This window comes from Mastomys coucha, unplaced genomic scaffold, assembly GCF_008632895.1.
Source record: "Mastomys coucha isolate ucsf_1 unplaced genomic scaffold, UCSF_Mcou_1 pScaffold20, whole genome shotgun sequence".
Lineage (NCBI taxonomy): Eukaryota > Metazoa > Chordata > Mammalia > Rodentia > Muridae > Mastomys > Mastomys coucha.
This window is the reverse complement of record NW_022196903.1, coordinates 78,824,273-78,847,047: the sequence shown is the minus strand read 5'-3', so window position 1 is coordinate 78,847,047 and position 22,775 is coordinate 78,824,273. Positions and strand designations below refer to the sequence as shown.

The 22,775-nt window shown below is 49.1% G+C and overlaps 1 protein-coding gene across 4 annotated transcripts in view; it reads left to right on the top strand.

The window, feature by feature from the left end:
* Sfxn5 (sideroflexin 5) overlaps positions 1-22,775 on the top strand; it is a 120,682-nt gene that overhangs the window by 55,749 nt on the left and 42,158 nt on the right. For 3 of the 4 annotated variants that reach the window (XM_031382370.1, XM_031382368.1, XM_031382369.1), the window contains exons 7-10: positions 8,395-8,448; positions 9,299-9,355; positions 10,539-10,604; positions 21,635-21,725. In XM_031382370.1, the coding sequence (XP_031238230.1) occupies positions 8,395-8,448; positions 9,299-9,355; positions 10,539-10,604; positions 21,635-21,725 (268 nt within the window). Of the gene's footprint in view, positions 1-8,394; positions 8,449-9,298; positions 9,356-10,538; positions 10,605-21,634; positions 21,726-22,775 lie in introns of those variants that run through there. The other variant, XM_031382371.1, reaches the window with a different exon arrangement.

Here is a 22,775-nt window from a genome sequence, read left to right as displayed (position 1 = left end):
TGTATGTTTTGAGTGGTATACAAAGTTCTCTTCTGAGAGTGATGTGGGAATGAGCAAGGCTTAGGGGCTGCTCAGGTCACTCCAAGACCAGTTATTGGGGCCTTGCTTGGCCTGTGCTCTCTTCTACCCACGACTTCAGCGGCTCAGGTAACACTCTCAGCCTGAAGACTAGGGTGTTGAAGGTGTTGTTTTCCCAGATTAGGGCTTGTTTGGGCCCAGGAGATGGCTCACTGGCTAACAGCCAGCACTGACTGCTCATCCAGGGGACCTGAGTTCAGTTCCCATCACCCACACTGGTCAGCTCACAATTGCCTTTAACTCAATCTCCAGGGGATCCAAAGCCTTTATATCTAGCCTCTGTGGGCACCTGCACTCATGTGCACATACCCACACACATATACATAAATACAAATGCAAATAAGTCTTTAAAAAAATAACTTGTCAGCCAGCCGGTGGTGATGCATGCCTTTAATCCCAGCACTTGGGAGGCAGAAGGCAGATAGATCTCTCTAAGTTCGAGGCCAGCATGGTCTATAGAGTGAGTTCCAAGATAGCTACGCTACCCAGAGAAACCCCCATCTTGAAAAACCAAACCAAACAAAAGCAACCAACTAAACAAAAAAAGCCCAGAAGAACGTATCTGTCTACAGCAGTTAGGACACTAAAGGAGAGATGGAATAAAGGTGTGAGTTCTCCTTTGAACCGTCTTCCAGGTGGGAGCTACTCATGTAATACATTCTCTACTCTGTCCTTTAGAGCAACACAAATGCTCCCTCTTCAACCCCCAGCCCAGGTGTGTGGGGCGCTGAGCAGCGCTGTGTGGGAGTCAACGGCATGAGTGAGAGATGGAGATGCAGGGGGTGCTCATCCCAGTAGCAACATTAGCATAGCTCTGCACTCGATGTCCCTAGAGCCCCCCCTGCCCCCGTGAAGGCTACAGCCGTGCTGTGGTCCAGACACAAACACTCTGCATACATTCTTAGGGACTCTTAGTTAGCTGAGGTCAACCTCTAGAGGACCTTCTCTTTCTTGTTGTGTATCTATGGTCTTCTGCGTCTGGCTGACCCCTTCTCCTCTCAGCCTCCAGAGGCTTGTACATGCATGTGCACCCACATGAACATATACATGAACACATACGCGAACACATGCATACGCACACAAAAATTTATGTTTGTAAGGTGCAGGCTGTGAGGCTCAAAGAAAGTGTGTGTGTGTGTGTGTGTGTGTGTGTGTGTGTGTTTAGGCAAGACTAAGAGAAACCAGACTGGAGGAGGGACCATACCACTACCTGACATCCAGGGATGTGTGCCAGACACTGAGCCAGATTTTGTCTGTGCTGCTCTGAGAGATGTGGCCCCTGAGAGATGCCAGGTTGGTCCTTTATTTAACAGGTGAAGGCAGGGGGAGGAACTCAAGGAACTTAACCTGGCTCAGTCTTGGCCCAGAGTCTGATGATCACTAGGTCCACAGCAGACACATGATGGGAGGTACAGAGAGATGTGCAGGGAGGACAGCCACCAGAGGGCTGGAGCTGCAGAGGGGACTCCAGCCACTGCATGGACTATAAATGCAAAGATGGGATGTGTGATTTGGCCAAGGTCCTGCAGCGCGGGAGGGTGGGGGCGGGAAGCAAGCCTGGCTGTTGGCTCCCATTTCCTCCACTTCCATTTTCCCTGGTCCCCATGCATTCTGGGCACCCTCCACCATGTGTGGCCATGCCTGCCGCGCTTCCCTCTTAGAAGAGGTGTGATCCACTGGCATCAGCCGGGTGGACTGGCTCCCTCTCTCCATCTCTTCCTTCCCTTCCCCTGCCATGTTCTGGAAAGGGCAGCAGGAGGGAATGTGGGCAGGTTGCACTAGAGATATACATCTGAGAGCTGAAGGGAACATTTATTTTTAATGTAGACTGAAAAAGAAAAGGAAGTTATAAAACGCCTGCTCCTGCTCCTGGGACTGTACAGATGGTGCAGTGCTTTGCTAATAGGGAACGAGGCTGGCACCATGTGCTCTGGGCCCCGCCTGGCCACAGGGACCCAGCGGGCTCTTTGGTGTCCCTGGTCTCCCATCCTTACCCTCTCTAGACTGTTTTTTGTCGATTTCTAGGACATTCTTCTCATTGTCAGGCCAGTGGCTCTGTTGTCCCGCTGCCTCAGCTGCCTGGCTCCTGACACACATACACAAACACACGCAGACATGCATGCACTCACGCACACACATCTCCCTTAGCAGAAGTCGACTTCTGCTTGCAAATAGTTGAGCCTGGCTTTTCTAAAGTCCTGTTTGGACGTTAGAGTCCATCAGCCTTGCTCATTCCAAAGTACCTCTTTGACCTGCCTAGCTTTTCTTGTCTTGTCTGGTCTTTGTGTTTTGTGGTTAGGGGGTATTTTGGTTAATTTTCTCTTCTCTGTGACAAAACTTCTGTATAGACATAATAAGTAAAGAAGGATTTGTTTTTGGCTTATAGTTTGGGGACACTGTCCCTCACGGTGCGAGGTCACGGCGGCTGGAATGGAGATGGCCTTGTTACACCTACTTGTCAGGAAGCATACATGAATGCAGGTGCTCAGCCGGCTCCCTGCTTTTTCTTCAGTTCAGGACTCCAGCTCATGGGATGGGGCTGCCTGCATCCAGAGTGGGTCTTCCCACCTCAGTGAAATCTTTTTGGAATCTGTCATGAAGCACCCTGAGGTGTGTGTCATCCTAAATTCCATCAGTCGAGTTGACAATGAAGATTAACCATCACATTCACCATTAGGCCCACCTCTGCTGTGCTAGAAGCCCACACTACATATTCTATGCCCCATCAACCAGCGAGAGTGCTAACTGAACCCCCTTGTCCTTTGTGCTCACTGAGACAAGCTGGAGACTGAGAGACCTGACTCTCCAATTTACGATAAAGTCTCGGATAGATTCCCCACACATCTCAAAGCTTCAGCCAAATAGGCAGGCCGTCTCTATTTTATAGGGTCCTCGTTATTGTAAGGGTCATGGTAAGTGGCACATGCTTGTCCAGATCACCTGACAAGGTGATGAGAAGCATGGAGAAGTTCCAGTGTTTTGAGGCACTGCTGTGGACACCACCAGGTCTGTGTTCAACAGGCAGCCAGGGTTGTCCAACACAGAGTCCTGTGTATTGGGGGTATATCTGACATAACTAGGTGCAAGTTTATTCAGGGCTCTGGATTGTTCTAGAAAAGATTATGTGTCATTTTCCAAAAAGGCATACTATAGGATAAAATGATACCCAAAGAAGGTAGCAAAGGGAAGATGGTGAGGCTGAGAACGGACACAGAACATGAGCACTGTGGGTCTGTACCCATGAGAACTGTGGGCAGAGGGAGCTGGCCAGAACTTCTTTTTATTTTATTTATTTGTGTTGTTGTTGTTGTTGTTGGTGGTGGTGTGTGTGTGTGTATGTGTGTGTGTATGCATATGTATAACACCATGTATGTGTGGAGGTCTGAGGACAACTTTAAGGAGACAGAGAGTGGCTTCTAGGGATGGAATGTCAGGCTTGGATGGCCAACACTTTATCCACGGAGCTATCTTATTGATCCTAGCCCAGGCCTCTTGATGGTCTTGCAAAGGTAAGTATCCCAGGGTCAGCAAGACAATGCAAACCAGTTGCTCAAACATGTGCTCTCTGACTTAGAAATCAGGAAGTGTTTCTGAGGTGATTCAGTGAAGGGATACCACAATTCAAAGTGCAGTGGCCATCCTGGACAGCAGGAGCCTGGTGATACACAGAGTCCCAGGTAATGGTGTCTGAGGACATTCTTGGTGGCTTAACAAGTGCCATTTAGGAAGTTGGGACTTGGAGGTGGGGATGTATTGCATAGTTTACAATATGATGTAAAACCATGGGGGGGGGGTACGTAGTGCTGTGTGACCCAAACACTTGCAAATGCTCAGTATGAATTGCCCCAGTTTTTAAGAGGCAGCATTCATGTGCTTGTGTGTAAATATGTGACATCCCCACCCTTTCCTCAATCACTCTAGGTTCAGCTTCTCTTTGTGTCAAGAAGGAAAAGTGCCTGGGTCCCTTGGGAGCCTCTACTATATAGGCACCTCATAGAGGGTAGGATTGCCTCTCCAGATAGTTGGAACCTGAGAATAGACTTTTAAACTGAGCTGGGGAGCCTGTAGATGGCTAAATCTGCAAATGACTGCTGCACAAGCATGAGGATCATAGTTCGAATTCCCAGAACCCGTGGAAAAATCCAGGCACAGTGGTGTGTGCCTGTAACCCTATCATGGTAGAGGGGGAGTATGGAGACAGGTGGATCCCTAAAGTATGTTGGCCAGCCAGAGCTTCACTCAGTGAGAGCCTGCCTCAAAGCATAAAGGCGGGGGGGGGGGGGGGAGGGAAAAGGAGCTGGAGAGATAGCCCAGTGGTTAAGCACACTGGCTACTCTTACAGAGGACTTGAGTTAGGTTCCCACTACATGGCAACTCACAACCATCTCTAACTCCAGTCCCAGAGATCCAACAACCTTTTCCGGTAACCCAGACACTGAACATAAGTAATGCACAGACACACATATAGGCAAAACACCCATACATGTGCATTAAGAATAAGTAATGAGGGCTGGAGAGATGGCTCAGCAGTTTAGAGCACTGACTGCTCTTCTAGCGGTCCTGAGTTCAATTCCCAGCAACCACATGGTGGCTCACAACTATCTGTAATGGACATCCTATGTTGTCTTCTGCTGTGCCTGAAGATAGTGACATTGTACCCACATATATGAAATAAATATGGCCAGAGCGGGGCCAGAGAAAGCAGGGCCAGAAAAAATTAAAAAAACAAAAAGAATAAATAATGAATACAGATGGAGGGTGATTGAGGAATACATCCTACAATCTCCCTCTGCCCTTCACATGCATACACACACATGTGTACACAAGTATATATCCAATACACACACCCAGACACAACACACACTGGGGTGGGGGTGTGTGGAACTAAGCTGGGATCTTCAGGGTCAATCCTTTTCCTTATAGGATAGAAAGGTCCAACTCCAGAAGGAATCAAGAATCCAAGAGTACAAGGCTAGAGCTGCAGTCGAGGCCTAAGGGCTCCTGACTGGATTTCAGTTCAGTGTTGTAAGTGGCCACTGCACAAAAGAATCAAGTAGAGATTTCATTCTAGAAGAAAAAAAAAACCATGTATGTGTAGCTCCTGTTGGAGCTGAGGAATGGCTTTACATTCTATAATTTTATTCAAACTGATATGGGCCAATAAATATAAATGTGCGTGTGTGCTCACTGTTTTAAAACATTTTAATGTTTAAAACATGATTTACTAATGCTGCTAAGGATGTCTAGAATTTGATTTACTGCATAGTATTGAATGTTTATACTTGTTCCTTGCGGAAATTCTTGCCAAAGAGCCATTTTATCTACAGGAATAATAAATAAGTCAATATGTGGATGGCTGTGCACATTTTCCCCATATGTAGCTGTGCTTGGTAGATGTTGTTTTGCACACAAACACTCTAAAGGTAGACTTAAGAGACTCACACAAGCCCCTGATGGCCAAGTGTCAAGATCAGCCAGGCATGGTGGTGCATGCTGGTAAGTCTGGAATATGTGAAGTAGAGGCAGGAGGATTATGAATCCAAGATCACCCTTGACTACATAGAAAGGACATAGCCAGCCTGTGCTGTATTAGATTCTGTCTCAAACAGAGCAGAAGGGCCAGGGAGATGAGTCAGTGGAAGTGGATAAAGCACATTTCGCACAAGCCTGATGACCCGTGTTCAGCTCCTCCAGTCTGGATTCACAGAACCCATGTAAAAAGCTGGAGACTGCGCGTGCATCTATAACCTAACCATTCCCATAGTGTGATAGGAAGTGGAGGCAGGAGAATAGCCCAGAGCTTATCGGCTAGTTGGCCTGGAGTATGCAATGCAGGGATAGAGACAAGAGAGACCTCACCTCAAAACAAGATGGAAGGTGAGAATTGACTCCTAAAAGTTGTCCTCTGGCCTCCAAATGTATGAGCCTTGGTGTCTGTGTGTATAGACACAGTCAGACAGACAGACACACACACATTTAGGGCTGGAGATGTATGTAGCTCAGTGCTTGCTTAGCATGCAAAACCCTGGGTTCAATCCTCAGCACTCGTCTTAGAGTTTTATTGCTGTGAGGAGACAGCATGATGAAGGCAACTCTTATAAAGGACAACATTTAATTGAGGCTGGCTTACAGGTTCAGAGGTTCAGTCCATTATCATCATGGCAGGAAGCATGGTAGTGTCCAGGCAGACATGGTGCTGGAGAAGGAGCTGAGAATTCTACATCTTGATCCAAAGGCAGCCAGGAAGAGGCTCTCTTCTGCACTGGGTGGAACTTGAAGCTAGGAGCCCTCAAAGCCTGCCTACACAGTGACACACTTTCTCCAACAAGGCCACACCTATTCCACAAGGCAACACCTCCTAATAGTGCCACTCCCCTTGGGCCAAGCACATTCAAACCACCACAGCACCTAAGCATGGTACTGTTTCCTGCAATTCCGGCACTTAGGAGGTAGACACAGGACAGGAAGTTCAAGATTATTCTCCACTACACAGCAAGTACAAGGCCATCTTAGGACACATAAAACTGTTTTAAAAAGTGTGCGTGCATGAGTGTGTGTGTGTGTGTGTGTGTGTGTGTGTGTGTGTGTATCTTTAGAGATGGCTTAATGCAGTGGTTCTCAACCTATGGGTTGTGACCCCTTTGGGGTTGAATGACCCTTTCACAGGGGTTGCCTAAGACCATTGGAAAACAGAGATATTTACATTACCATTCATAACAGCTGCAAAACTGCAGTTATGAAGTAACAATAAAAATAGTTTTATGGAGCCAGGCAGTGTTGGCGTATGCCTTTAATCCCAGCACTTAGGAGGCAGAGGCAGGTGGATTTCTCAGTTCGAGGCCAGCTTAGTCTACAGAGTGAGTTCCAGGACAGCCAGGGTGACACAGAAAAACCCTGCCCTGTCTCAAAAAAAAATAATTTTATGGCTGGGGGGTCACCACAGCATGAGGAACTGTATTAAAGGATCGTAGCATTAGGAAGGTTGAGAGCCACTGGCTTAGGAATCTCTGCCAGAGGACTTTGGTTCTGGGGCATCCCATGCCCTCTTCCATCCTCCATGCACAGAAACACATACACATAAATAAATTATAAAATATTTTTAAAAGGTAGCCGGCAAGTGTAGGTTCCAGGTGCTCTTTGGGTTTGAGGCATAATGGGTGTAAAGGTGTACTTAGTGTATTCGTTTATCCATTCATTCACTCAATATGTTAGCTTCCCATGTTGTAACAAAACGCAGTGCAAAGGAGAAGCCATTTGTCTCATGGTTTCAGAGGCAGGTCCATGGCCACTTGGTTCTTCTGATGCTTCTAGGCCTGAGAAGAGGCAGAGCACTGGCAGGAAGCATGATTGAGCAAAGCAGCTCACCTCACGGTGGACAGGAGATGGAGACCATGCATGAGGGGAAATGCCTAAAGACAGGACATGCCTTAAAGGTGCTACCCCTGAGACCCACTTCCTCCATCGGGGCTGTACCCCCTAAGGACTCAGGGGTGAGCTTTATAGTGCCCTTGACAACTAAGCCTTTAGCACATGACCCCAGGGGACAGTCTAACTCCCATGGAAACCACTGCTTATTAAACTCCCGTGTCCCAGTCGTTCAGTTAACCATAACTGACAGCTTCCTTTTGATGAAGGCTTAGTGAAGACACATTTCCAAAAATTCTATGTATGAATCCCTTGAAGGACTTTGAGCTTATTTAATTCTCACAAATATCCTATAGGAAAAGCGTTCAGTCTACCCAAGGAGAAGGGACAGGATTCCTTTTGCTTGCTTGTTTTTATTGTTCCCTCCAGTTATGGAAATAAATAAAATCCATTGTTTAAAAGGCAGGAGTTGTAAGACTATGAGAAGGTAGTCTGGAATTACTTTCATAAAAGCCCACAGCTAATCCTGCTAACTATAGATGCTTCGTGCGTGTGTATTGGGTAGACAACTATAATTTTTTGCATGGTAATGTAGTTCTGCACTTTGTTTTTCTTGCATCTCACTGTGGCCATCTCTATGTATCAGCATACCAGACCACCCCAGTGTCCATAGAGTTTCCCTTTGTCCATGGCTGTACACATTTGCTTTGCAAAATCATAGGGTGGTGCTACATAGCTGTAATCCCACTCACAAGTGACTGAGGCAGGTGTGGTCTACACACCTGTAACCCCAGCACTCACGAGACTGAGGCAGGAGGTTTTCTGTGATTTCAAATACAGCCTGGGCTACATAGTGCATTACAGGTCAGCCTGGATATAGAAAAACCAGAACAAAAGCATTGGGCATCTATCTCTCTTGCCTTCCTCAACCTACCCCTCTCGCTTTCCTAGGTGGTGGGACTTCTCTTGCCTAACCAGACACTGGCATCTACTGTCTTCTGGCAGGTAAGAGTCTGTGCGCACACACACACAAACACGCACACACACACACACACAAACGCACACACGCACACACGCACACATGCACACACACAAACACACACACATACACACACAAGCACACATGCATGCATGCACACACATATAAACACACACACACACAAACACACACACACACACACACACACACACACACACACACACACACACACACACACACTGGTATAGAACTTTCCCCCCTCATGGTCTCCTGCTGTATTCAGGCCTCTGGGTCAAGTGCTCCTATCCCTGAGCACTAACCTATAAACTTCTAAAACCTTGATTCTGTTGAAAGGCCTCAAACACCCCAGTGTGATGCCAGCATTCTGTGTCCCTTTAACCTTCAGGTGGAGGTGTGGGAGGCAGGTACCCCCACCTGGAACATGATAGCCTGTGAGTGGCAATTCTTTCTGTCCATCAGTTGCTTGACCTGTGGTCAATGACCAGAGGCCTAGAGCCTCTTTCTGGTACCAGCTTCCCCTAAATCTGGTCTTACTTACCAGCAAGAAACACCTGTTGGTTCTGACAGAGCTTCTGGTGAGTAACGAGGAATCAAATCAAGGAGGCTGTGTAGGAAGTGAATTCTTCTACCTTCTGGACTCTTCTGGGACAGTTTGCATATTCAGATCTTGCAGCCAAGTGATGTCAGCATCTTGAGTACTGTATCTCCCCACCCCAAGCTCCCCTAGAAGTCACCGCAGTGTCCCCACCTCTGTATACAGATAGAGCCGATTCCCGTGACTTCTGGCAGGAGTGGAGGTGGGGTCTTCCATGGAGGCGACCCTACTTCCCTCATTTCTCTCCTTGTTGCCCTCAGTGGCTGAACCAGAGCCATAATGCCTGTGTCAACTATGCAAACCGCAATGCTACCAAGGTGAGTGCCGCGGCCCTCTCTGCTCCTGGTAGGTTTAGGTGGGAGCGACCTGGTCATTCTCTCTGACATGCCATGCCAAGCGCTCTGACATTGGTGCCAAGCACTGCCTTCTTTGGGTGCTAGCTCATGCTGCCATCCACACAGTCAGGCAGCACTCGGCTTGCTTGGCACGGGTCAGCAGAACCCTCTGGGAAAGGCCCTGCAAGAGGCAGGTGAAATAAAGGTCTGTCGGAATGGCTTCTGCTGGCTTCCAGGCACAGCTGGAGAAGCTGGTGCGCTCAGATATTGGATTTGGAATGTTTCAGCATCCCGAGGACTGAGTTTCCCTAACCTTACCCAGAAGCCAGCTCAGTGTCCCCAGCTCCTAGGATACTGATCACACAAGCTGATCTGTGACAAGGCCACCTTTCCTTCTGGTCCCTTCTCACATCCAGAGAAATCTGGGTTCTCCTCTGAGGGGTTGTTCTTAATATTTTTCAGCAGTGGCAAAGAGAGAAGAGTTAGGAGCTGGCCTGTGCAATAGGAACTTGAAGGACCAGAGACGAAGGATGTCCCTTCATCTAACTCTGCATATCTAGACTCTCTGGCAGGTTTCACTAATATGGCCCTACTCAGTTATTTCCTTTAACCTTATAAACAGCTATCTCCAAACTGCAATTGTAGCCGAGATAGGTTCTTCAGTTTTTCTTTCTTTCTTGATTTTTTTTTTTTTTTTTTAATGTTGGGACTTAAGATCTTTTGTTCTGTGGAAATACTGGGTGACAGTAACATACTGACAGTGAAGTGTCCTGAGTCCTGGGCTGGGGTGAGGGTGGGGCTAAAAGACCCAGCTTGACTGTAGCTGGCGAGACAATGCTATCCCACATAGACAGTGTGCCAGGCTGAAACACCTGCTTACAGCACAACCCCCTTTAGATGATACCCTGAACAGCCTGGACATAAAGGACCTGTGTGGGGCCCTGCTGTTTCCCACTACCAGCCAGCAGTGTCTGCTCAGATCTTTTTAGAACAGGGCAAAAGTAAAGGGGCCCAGCTATACCTGCCCCTGCTTTGTATAGTCTACTTTAAAGGTTGCTGAGGGAGGCCTGCCCCTTTGGCTTCCCAAGGGACTGCTTCTTGCTGGCCAGAGCAGAACATGGAAGCTTTGGACACCAGTATGTCTACCTTTCTGCCTGTCTTCCAGCCTTCACCTGCATCCAAGTTCATCCAGGGCTACCTGGGAGCCGTCATCAGTGCTGTCTCCATTGCTGTGAGTAACTCCTACCCTGCTCCAGGGTAGGCCAGCCTGTGGGGAATGGGGTCTGCAAGGGGAGGCCCAGATGTTTCTCTAGGCAGAGAAGAGGCTCTGATAGCAAGAACACAAATTGGTACTCCAGGGTGTTGGGGAGGATGGAGGTGTGGATTTCAGGGTGGGGTGGGGGGTGGAGGTGGGGGGGGGCGGCCACCTATCCCTGTCTGTCCCTGCACCCAGGACTCTTTAGAGCAGGTTTGCTATTTGTCTTCCCAGTGCAGTATTTTCCTTAGAGCAGCCTCTGGTGCACAGTCTACAGCTGTCTACGGTTCCATTTCACTGTTTCTAAACTTCCTGGATCCATGAATTTCCATGAATTTCCTCTCCCTGACTGATCTAGGGGTCCTTGGACAGCAACCCTCTGCAGCTTGATGTTCCATGAGTAAAGACTGTGTGTGGTTTTCTTGGTCTTGGTTCTTAGAGAAGGCTGTTGGCATCCAGTGGGACTGGGGATAGAACTGCCTCGCCTCTATGCAGTCTCTTCAGGCTTGCTTGGAGGGTCACTCGGCTGCCTCCCCGGAAGGCTTATAAAGCTCTTCAAGTTGAGCCTTTGCTGGAATTCAGTTACAGGAATTTGCAAATTGCCTGAATAAAAGTGGGACTTATGGTTCTCGGGTGGGGGCAGCAAGCAGACAGCAGAGAAGATGTGGGCCACAGCCAGAGTAAAGAATCAAGCCTCTGAGACCTTGTCTAACTTCCATCATAACCTTGAATGGATGGCACTTTCTGGATCTCTGATAGAGTAGCTTCCTACAACTGACTCCTGAGGGCAAAGTGCCTTTCCCAACTGCCATCTCTGTCACTAGTAACACAACAAATGCATTCATTGTTAGGAAAAGGGGGAGTACACATCAGGGCTGGGAATGCAGCTCAGCTGGTGGAGGGCTTGTCTAACATGCACCAAGGTCTGGTTTTAATCCCCAGCACCACATAAAATAGGTTGTGGTGGTCCATACCTGTACCCAGCACTTGTGGAGGCAGGAGAATCAGAAGCTCAAAATCATCCTCAGGTATGTAGTGAGTTGGAGTCCAGCCTGGGCTACCTGGGACCCTGTCTTAACGAAAACGATGGCTTGATAGTCAAAAGCACTGGCTGCTCTTCCAGAGACCTGGGTTTGATTCCCAGTGCCCATGTGGTGGCTCACAATTATGTATAACTCCCAGTTATAACTCCCAGCACACAGACACACACACACACACACACACACACACACACACACACACCATTCTTTAAAAAATTGAAATGAAAGAAAACATAATGAAAGAATTCACATGTACAAATCTTTTGATAACACCCCTTTCCTTATCTTTTCTATCACTATCTATAATTGTACACACTGTGTGGTAAACCATTCATCCTACCCAGTCATTGCTACTGCCGTTCCTCTAAAGTAGAGCTTCAGGGCTGTCCTCAAGCAGCCCCTTTTATTTTACTCCCACGTAGATCAAGCCACCTCCAAGTGAAAGTGGGGCATCCCTTTTTGTGCCCGCGATCTTGTTCGTTCCCTGAATGCCTTGCTGCCAGTTAGAAGCCATATGCAGCCAGACCGGTGTAGATGGCTCACTCTGGAGAAACTGCCAATGTGCTAGACTTGCAACCCTGAAAGGTACTTGGTTTGAGAGTCAGATAAATTGGGGCAGCCTGACTCTGCTGGGCTGAGGCCTGGGCTCCTAAGAGAGGAGAGGGCTCCCTCACCACCCTCTTGCTCTGTAATGGAAGAGGAGTTCAGAGCCTCCCTAGCTCAGCTGCTTCAACAGTCTTTCTCTTCCTAGAGATGCTCTGATGAAGCAGAAGGTCCTAGGAGGACGGGGCAGCACAGGGAAAGGTTTGAGTGAAAAGGTCCTTGCCCTGGTACCTTCTCACTGAGCATGCGGCTCAAGAATTCAGCTTATGAAAACTCTGGCCTCTCTGAGTTTCAGTCCTTAGGATCCTGCCAATGGCGGGGTCCCATTCATTCCATCCCAACACTTTCCAGGCCTGTACCTCACTCAGATTGTTTGGTGGAGGAACACAGAAGCTGGCAGTTACTTGGAACTTGGGGCTTGCATTATGGAGACACCCCCTGCTTCCTAGTCTTTGCTTAGTTCCAGATCTCCCCAGAGGAGATTTTCCTTGACCTAAGTTCCAGAAAATTCCCATTCTTCCCGCACTCAGTCACACCCTGTCCTCTCATTGTCCCGAGGTGGATTACAAGTTAGCTAGGAACAGGCATCTGTCTCATACCCCACAGAGGGAACCATAGAGCCCTGTGCCATAAATACCTATTAATTAGGCTGCTGATTGATCGCTGGCCTTGAGAGGCCCCTCCTCTCCTCTCCGGGAGCCTGAGCCTTAGCAGTGGCATGCCCCTCTGCCTGACGACTTCATACGGCGAGGGGCTCACTCGGGCAGATGGAGTGGAGTTCCTGACTTGGAAAATCGGCAGCTTGCTTTCTTTTCTTTTGTGTGTATAAATCACAAAACTGCCAAAGACAGAGGCTTGATTTTATTTTCCTCTCCCTTGTTCTCTGGAACCCCAGGCCCTGAGGCCTCATTAACTGATTTCGGCTTCAATTAGAGACAAATCCCCTCCCAGGGCGAGCCTGTTAGGAGCAGATGACCTGCAAACAAGTGTCACGGCCCCAGTGGTTGGCCCAGTTCTGGCATTAATTAAAACGAGTCCCTACAAGCAGGTGGCTGGATGGCGCCTGATGGGCTGAGAGCCGGTCCCAGAGACGAAGCTGAGCTGAAGCTGAGCTGAGGTGCGGCCTCTGTGGGGTCTGCAGAGCCCTGTCTCTCTTTCAGAAGAGCCCTTGGCCTTGGCCACCAGCACCCCCTCACCAATCAGGCACTCCCCCAAATGAAGCCTCATGCTGGGCCCAGGATTGCTGGGGTGAGAAGCCTCTCTGGGCCCCCTGTAAATAGATTTGGCAATGTCTGGGGCTCTTGCTTTAGAATAAAAAAGAAATCCCGTCTTAAGTTATTTTTGAAAACCTAACAGTTTGCTGTCTTTTAACAAAGGAAACCTCTCTCTGTCTTCTTTGTGTTTTTGTTCTGGAGTTCGTGTGGAAGCTTCTGGGCTGGCCATCACTGTCTCTGTGCAGGGAGAGATCAGGCAGGCTCCTGACTCCTTCTGCAAGGTCTGTGATGGGCCAGACGCTTTGCGGGAGCCTGGGCTGTAGCCTGATATAGCTTTCAGGATGCTGGGAGTGTGGGTGGAGAGCAATGAGGCAGGCAGAGCCATGGTGGTGCTGACCCTGAGGTGTCTAACTCAGTCACAGGACTGACACATGGGACAGATGGAGAAAACCAACAGAAGGCAGGGGTGGATGTCTCAGAGAGAGGGCACAGCAGATAAGAGGCATGCAGAAAGACAGGAACAGATTCTGGACACTCGGAAGTGTGTCTGCTATATAGAGAGTAATGCTGATGAAAACAGTAGTGGATATCAGGGGCCACCAGGGGCCATGAATACCCACCAGGAATCCCAGACTGGCCATTGCAAGGTCTTAGGCAGAAATTGGAGGTGGCAGATGCAACCCACTGACCACTTGTTCCTGGGTGGTGATGGACCTGGGGTTGGGGAGGAAGACTCAGGGCTGACATGGGCAACTGGTCAGGGCTAGGTTGGTGGAGCCTGATGACAGAGATACTTTCAGGTCCTGTCCCCTATCGATTCTTTCCTCTTCAGCTAAGCCTGAGCTGCAGTGGCTTTTCCTTCAGGAACAATGCAGACCTCCATGCATTCCCCTAGTGGTTCTTTCTATGTTGGATGCAGCATTTGCCTGCAGGGAGAGGCCCCGGAACCTTCTGGTTCTCTTTGCATGCTGGCAACTCTACACGCCCCTGATGGTCAGATTAGTAACCAGCCACTCAAGTAGTAACAATGGCCAATCCTTACAGAGTGCTGGCACTATGCTAGTTCAGCCCCATTTTACAGATGGGGAAACTGAGCACACACTGAAGCCAAGGGCAGAGCCTGTGCACTGCAGCCCAGGTTTACACACGTCTATTAACAAAGGCCCTTTTGTCATCATGCTTCCATGGGGGCTTACTCAGATGGGAAAAACTAAGCAGTGTTTTAGCTTCTAGATGGGAGAAAAATGTTACTGTTCCCTTGGTAGGCAGGTCTCCCCACAGGCACCCCAAGAACAATGGAGATTAGTGGTAGCTCATAGATCTACCACCAACCTTCATACTTGGTTTCTGGCCAACATGAAGTCAGTATTGTGATCCAGAGCGCACCCTGCCTCCTGTAAGACAAAATCTGGTTGGCTGGCTGTTCAGCAAGGGCATAGCCAGGCCCTTCTGTTCTCCTCGGGGTCCCCAGGCTAGCTGGGACATAGTGGCACCCATGAATCCTGGTCCAGGCAATTATCAGACTACTTACCCTTCAAGTGACTTCTGGGTTGGAAGGGCCATGGCGGAGACCCAACAGCCAAATTCAAAGTGTTCCAGAAGCCTGCACATGGTGGTGCAGTGGCCAGTCAGACCCGAGTAGCAGCCTTGAATCTGTTCTTGGGAGGAAGAGGGTCTAATGTTCCTTGCAGCCAACACATTGGTTCCTAGCAAACACAGTTCAGGCCTTAGGCCTGACCTCTGGCCTAGCAGATAGGCCCCTCCATCTCAGCTGGAGCTGACAGGAGCGATGGATGTTGACCAACTATCTCATTCACCTTTCTTCTTTTGCCCCTGAGCTCATTGCCAAGGAACAGGCTGGCTGAGGCGGGAAGACATTAGACTTCCACTGGGTAGCCATGTTTAGTTTACAAAGCTGTGCCCTCTGGTGGGTATCTGTGGTACTTCAGTGATTTCCTGACCCACCCTTTGCCTTCTGGGACCCACACAAACACAGGACCATTTGGGCACATTATTGTCCAGTCACCCAAGAGAAGTCTAAGGTCTGATCTCATGCTATCTCTCCTGCCTCTTTCTCTATTGTTCTTTAGGACCACTTAGACTCCACTGGCAGGTGCCACGGAGTTCATAGAACCTTGCAGACAACCCAGCGTTCCATGGCTGTGTCTCTGCAGAGCCCTCCTCGCCCCTCTCTCCCTTCCACTTACCAGTTACCTCCTACTCACCCCCACGGTTGAGTCTGGTATGCTTTGACGCTTTGTTGACCTTTGGGGTCTTCTCCCCTAGTTGAGTATAGTGAGCAGCTCAGGAAGCCCACAGACCTGGGCAGGTGCAGTGGTTTGCAAGGCTTTTGTTTGCCTTCATGCTTCAGACAGCATTCACTTGGATTTATTCTAGAAGCATCAGTAAGTCCAGACTCATTTTACCACATGCTGAGAGTTCAGTGGGTGGGTAAGAGAGGCAAGCCCTGGGCCCTGGTGCTACTCAGTGTCTGCTGGGAGAGATGGGTTTCATTTTTTCAGCTATCAGATGCATGCATTCTTTAATTCAGAGATGTGTAAAAGGACAAACACATATGTACTTAGAGACTGATAGATACATGGACGAAAGCTCTGGCCGTGGGCTGGGGGATAGCTCAGTTGGTAAAAGTGCTTGCTTTGCAAGCTTTCAAGCTTGTGCTTGATTTTATAGCCCACGTAAAAAGCCAAGTGTGGGACCAGAGAAATGGCTCATTGGTTAAGAGCACGTGCTGCTCCTGTAGAGGACCAGAGTTTGCTTCCCACACTGGGGCAGTTTACAACTTTCTGTGACTCTAACTCCAAGGCCCTCTTCTGGCTTCCACAGATACTCACACATAAGTGCACTCGCACAACACATACACCTATAAATAAAAGTAAAATTAAAATCCACACATGGTGGCTTATAGAGAATACTAGAGAAGACAGACAGATTCCTGGGGTTCACTGTCCAGCCACCCAACGTACTTGGTGAACTCCAGACCAGTGAGAGACCGTGTCTCAAACAAACACAAAAACAAAGCATGAATAGCGTTTGAAGAACCAAGTCTGAGGTGGTCCTATGGTCTATACACAGATACACCCACATATGCAGCACACACACACACACACACACACACACACACATGTGGGAACACATACACAGATGTATGAGCACACAGGAACACATACACAGATGTATGAGCACACAGGAGCACATGGCATGCACACACAAAACACCCCACATGAAGTTTCAGTTCTGGGCTCTTCTGGAAACTGTCAGGGGAGCATCTTGAGGCGGAGAGGCAGTCTGATGAAAGTGAGGCCTGATGGGAACAGTGCTAGGAGGCCCTGGGGTCGGGGTGGGAAGAACTGGTTAGTGGGAGGAACCTACGAGTCAGTAGGGAGTGAGGTCACAGGAGTGAGTGCAAGCAGAGACAGAAGAGCTACCATCAAGATGCCTGGGAATAGACAGGGCTGAGGCTTGGGTGGCTTCCCTGTGGGCCTTGAGAAGTTCCTGTCCAGGAAGAAATCTCTTCAGGATCTTTTGTTTTTTTATGCTTTATTGTTTCTGTTGTTTCCAGGCATGCTTTCATGTAGCCCAAGATGGCCTCACAGCAGCTGATCCTCCAGCCTCTACCTCCTAAGGGCTAGATTACAGGTGTGTGCCACCAAACCTGCTTTATTCAGTGCTGGGGACTGAACCCAAGAAAGTCCTCTACCAACTGAGCCACAGTCCCCATCAAAGAGGCCTGCTAGGGCCCCACTCCACCTTTTTAAAAATAAGACTCGCATCAAAAATTTTAAATTCTATTTCATATTTATTTATTCATTTATGTTTTTAGACAGGATCTCACCAGGCAGCCCTGGCTGGCCTAGAATTCACTATGTAGATCAGACTGGAGTCAAATTCACAAAGATAGGAAGGAGCCTTCCAGCTGGTAGCAGAGGAGGACCCCTGGGCGAAGGGGAGGCAGAGTTAGACTGGGGGTTTCCTGGGATGGGGTAGAAGCTGTAGAGGTGCTGTGCTAAGGCCCATCCCAACAGAGGTGTCTCCAGGTGGTTGTGTGTCCAGCTAGAGGAATGACATAGCCGATAAGAAGCAAGATGGCTTTGGCATCAGCCCACGTGGTATCTCTTTGAAGGCCAATGCAGAACCAAGGTTGCTGTTGGCCATGTAGCTAATGACAGTAAAGATTTTGTGTCACAGAGCTCCTGTCACATGCTGTTCCTGTATGCAGCATGAAGTTGAGAAGAAAGCTTTAGGGGCTGGAGAGGTGCCCTAGCAGGTAAGAACACATACTGCTCCGACAGAGGCCTATAGTTCGGCTCCTAGCACCCAAATCGGGCTCCTCACAACTGTCTCTAAGACCATCTTCCAAGGATCTGATGCCCTCTTCTGGCCTCCACAGCCATCTGAACTCATGTGCATGTGTGTGTGGGTGGACACCCCCTCCCCACTAAAGATTAAAAATGAAAGTCACCATGCACGGTGGCACACACCTTTAATCCCAGCATTCTAGATGCAGAGACAGGCGGATCTTTGTGAATTAAACATTTTTAATGTGAGTCTTTTTTAAAAAAAAGGTAGAGTGGAGCCCTAGCAGGCCTCTTTGGCCAGGCCTGTGGCTCAGTTCGTTGAAGACATATTCAAAGATCTGGATTCAGTCCCCAGCACTGACTACAGCAGGTGTGGTGGCACACACCTGTAATCTAGCCCTAGGGAGGTAGAGGCTGGAGGATCAGCTGCTGTGAGGCCATCTTGGGCTACATGAAAGTGTGTCTGGAAACAACAGAAACAATAAAGCATAAAAAGCAAAAGCAAAAGAAGCTAGCATGCTCCACATGTCTGTAATGAAATTTAGCACGAAACACGTATCTATCTGAAAGTAAGCCAACATATCCAAAAGGGATCCAGGGACCACAAAGTGGAAAGAAGGTCTGTGCAGAGTTGGGAGTTCACTAGGAGGCAATATGGCTGCTTTACCCACCCACTAGCAATGTGCCAAAGACATAGAGCAGACAAACGGCCACTTACTGTCACCCACTCAACGCCCAGCCATCCTGCCCCCCAGAACCTTGGACAGGGACAGGGACAGCCTGAGAAGGATCCAGGGAGGGCTGCAGTTTGGGGACTGAAGCCCGTCTGTTCTTGTTTCTCGGGGTCCTTTGGCCTGGAACATTTGGTGGAGCCCATTAAAATTAAAAAGCCAAGTGGCTGGAGGCTCGGAATGCCAGCTCGTTTTCTCTGGCATGGCAGGTCCTGTTTAAGGGAACCAGCTGGCATTAATGGCACACAACGCATCGCGAACAGCAGCTAGCGATCAGAAGAATCAGAGCTAATAATCAGGTTCAGGGAAGATAATGAGATATGAACAGCCATTGCCGAGAGTCCCCCGGGGTCTGCCTTAACAGCCTCCAAATAAGCTACAAAACAGAAATTAACCAAACAGGGGCTCCATTTGGGCAGAGGGGGAAAACAAACAAGGTAGAAATTTGCACACGAATTCCTAATATGGCCATGCTCAAGCTCAGGACCTGTGGAAGGCAAGGGGCTTTCTGTGACCACTTGCCTCCCAGGTGACTGTCAGGTCAGAGCCGCTGGTGAGAGACCTAAAGAAAGAGAAGACTAGCTTCCTGTGGCTCACTGGAGGTTCGGGCCAGTCTTCTTTCCTACCCCAGGTTCTTACTTGGCATGCAGCAAACTAGCTAGGTCACCCCTTGTGACAGTGGCCAGTGAGGAGAATGGCCAGTCAGGTAGGGGTCAGCCTCAGGCTGGCCCAGAAAGTCTCAGTGTTGGCTACAAGCAATTGTCTCTAGTCTCTCCCCATCCCCTACCCCCTGCATTCGAGCTCTGCCCAGTTCCAGGAGGCTGCCAGCCTTGGAGAAGCTTGGGCCTCCTTGTTCCTTTCCCCTGCTCCTGCTTCCCATGCCTTCAGTACTTCATCATCTTGCTATTATGTGTGTAAGATGTAGATGTGTCTTCAGCATCTATCTGTGTCTAGGCCTGTCACCCGCCAGGTGAGCTGCTGCCTCCCATTTACACATCACCTGGACCCCAATCCCAATAGCCTTTGTCAGGGGCCCCATGTTATGCACACGGTCCATGGTTAAGGCGCACCAGGCCATTGCTTCTTGAGGAGGAGGCTGTGCTAGTTGTTTTCCCATTGCTGTGACCCAAGACTTACAAGCAACAATCTAAGGGAGCTCACAGTGAGGATACTGTGTATCAGGGCAGGCAAGGCATGGTCACATGATAGTGGCTTGCCACATTGTATCCACAGTAGGAAGAAAAGCAAGAGGAAGTCTGGTGTTCAGGCTGCTTTCTCCTTTTTTAAGTGGTCTAGCACCTTGGCGCATGTTTAGGGCGGCTCTTCCTACCTCCGTTAACGGAATCTAGAAACTCCCTTACAGACATACATAATGGGAGGATTATTTCCTCGGTGATTTTAGATTTTAGGTGGTTAACGGTATTAACTACCACAGAGGCCAGTTGCAAGCGGGGGTGAAGCCTTGGAATCAGCAGGCCCTAGGTTCAAATCCTAGCTTTAGCTGCTATGACATAACTGTCTGTCCTTGGCAAAGTCACTAGTCCTCTCTGAGTCTGCTTGTTCTTGGTAGAAGGGGCTGAAGGGGCTTTTGCTAAGATATTGCATGTGGCCACTGGGATATAGCTCATGGAGCACTTGCCCAGGTGTCCCAGGATACCAGGCATCCTAGGTTCATCCCCCAGCACTGCAGAATATAAAAAAGCTTTTGCAAGCAAAAGTGTCAGTAGCATATGTGAGATCTCTAGGGAGTCCACTCACTCTTCCTGTGACCTCCATGTCTTCCCTCTGCACTTATATTATGGCGTGCAGGAGGCCATTTCTGAGGCACTCGTTGCAGAGAGCTGGGGATACCTGACTCTGTAAGCTCTGTCTGAGCAGTACCCAGGATGGGCCAGTGGCCTTCAGAAAGGCCCTGGTGTATCACTGAAATATGGAGAAGCTGTCATTCAGTTCCTGGGACAATGACAGGGCTCTGAACATCAGCATGACAGTTAGGATTTACAGGCAGCACTGACAGCCCAGGTTGGAAGTGGCTGGCTGTCTAGGGGATGAATAGCTGGCACACCCTCGTCCCACAGCCCGGCACTGGAGCCTGGGCCCAGCCAGTCCTGCTTGCCTACAGCCTCTCTATCTCCCTGGGGCTTCCCAAAGCCTCAACAACCCAAAAGGCCAAGTCTAAGCCAGTCTAGGAACAGAGAGTAGCCTGATTAGCCACCAGGAGTCCAGAGCTGAATGCGGACCAGATCTTGCAATGGCCCTTACTGCCTGCCTCCTTTCCCCAGGATGGACCATCAGGGAAGGGCTGGCTAGGCCTCAATCTGGGAATACCAAGAATTCTGGGTTGTATCTGCTCTCTCTCCATGTCCACTGCTTCTTCTAGCTTCTAGTTAGTTCTTCTCTGATAGCCTAAGCCACCTTCAGGTCCCCAGAGACACCCTCTCTCACCTGTGTTGAACACTCCATCCAGTTGTCTGCTTGTACCTGTTCTTCAACCACAAGCTCACTGAGCATGTCTATTGGACACAACATTTAGTGCCTGGCACACATAGAAAAGGCCTGCAGTCCTTCCCTCCCAGAGGCGCAGAGTCAGGAATGCCAAGGACTAGTGCTTGGAGAGATGCACCAGGGAAACAGGATCAATGGTCTGCCTGCCTGAGAGAGATGACATTGTCATGAGGCTGCACTTTCTGAGTCCTCTTGTGTGCCAAGCTCATGCCTTTTATATACATTCTCATCACAAGCCCTGAATGTGGTAGAAATAACTATCCTTTTTCTACCACTAGACAGTGACGTAGAGAAAGGATAATGAGTCACCTGCCTGGGGTCCCACTGCTAGTAAGTGACAGAGGTTGTAGACTTCAGAGCTGGTCCTGAGGGAACAGGTGTTTGGCCTGAGGTGGGTGGGGCACCCCAGTCCTAGGGAATGGGTCAGCAAAGGCTAGAGGCCAGAAGGCCCAGTTGGCCTCAGAAGGGCTTCACCTGGGTGTGGGGTGTGAGGAAAATCGGAGGGAATCCCCTCCCACTATCCCTCCAGTTCTACTCCTCCCTCCCATGAGCCCTTGCAGCATCATGTACCTTCTTCTGTTTTCTTTCCTTCCTAAGGTGGGCCTTAATGTACTGGTTCAGAAAGCAAACAAGTTCACTCCAGCCACTCGCCTTCTCGTGCAGAGATTTGTACCCTTCCCTGCAGTAGGTAAGATCTGCACTCAGGTGTGTGTGTGTGTGTGTGTGTGTGTGCGCGCGCTGCATGGTGGGGGTCTCAGGAACTTCCAAGCACCTGGGTGAATGGTGCCGTCCACATCATATCCCCCTAATGCTTGCAGACTCCTGGCTGGGAGATCTAGAACAAAATTCACACAGGTAGAAGAAAGGATACAGGACCCACCCACCAGCTAAGTGCATGAGGTGGAGCCTCAACACAAATTCTTGGGTGTTTGTTTTGTTTTATGGTGCTGGGGATGAAATCTGGGGCTTTATGCACACAAGGCAAGCATCCTGCCAGCTGAGCTCCACTCTCAGCCCTCTGTCTGTCTGAGACAAAATCTCAATCTGTAGCTTAGGCTGGCTTGGCACTTGCTATGTAGTCAAGGCTAGCCTTAGACTCCCAGGACACTTAGCACCAAGGTAGTGTGTTTGCTCCTTTGTTTTGAGATGGGGTCTCGTGTATCCCAGAGTTGCCTCAAACTTGCTGTGAATTGGAGCATGACCTTGAATTTCTCTGGGATTAGGAGTGTGCAGCACTCTTGGTTCATTAATCCAATTGATCTAATCCAGGGCACCCTGCATACCAGGGAAGCACTCTTATCAATTAAACCCAGCATCTAGCTCAGCACAGGGAGAGTCTGAACCTGGATCTCCAGGCTCATAAGGGTCAGCAGACAGAACACAATGCATGCTGTGGACTGTGAAAAGTATTTACAATAGACATTAACCAAAAAATGCACATTTAAATTTATTTATTTACTTACTGATGGGGGGGGGCATGCGTGGATGTCAGACAACTTTCGGGAATCAGTTCTTTCCTTCCATCATGCGTATCTTAGGAATTGAATTCAGGTTTTTACCTGTAGCCCGGGCTGGACTCAAGCTCACTATATAGCTAAGGATGGCACCTGACACTTTAATGGCTATGTCTTACTTTTTTTTTTTCTTTTAAAAATCAGGTAAAAGGCATATTGATTAGCTGACCTTGGGAGTCCACACACCAGCATGTGGGAGGTGGAGACAGGAGGATGAGAAGTCT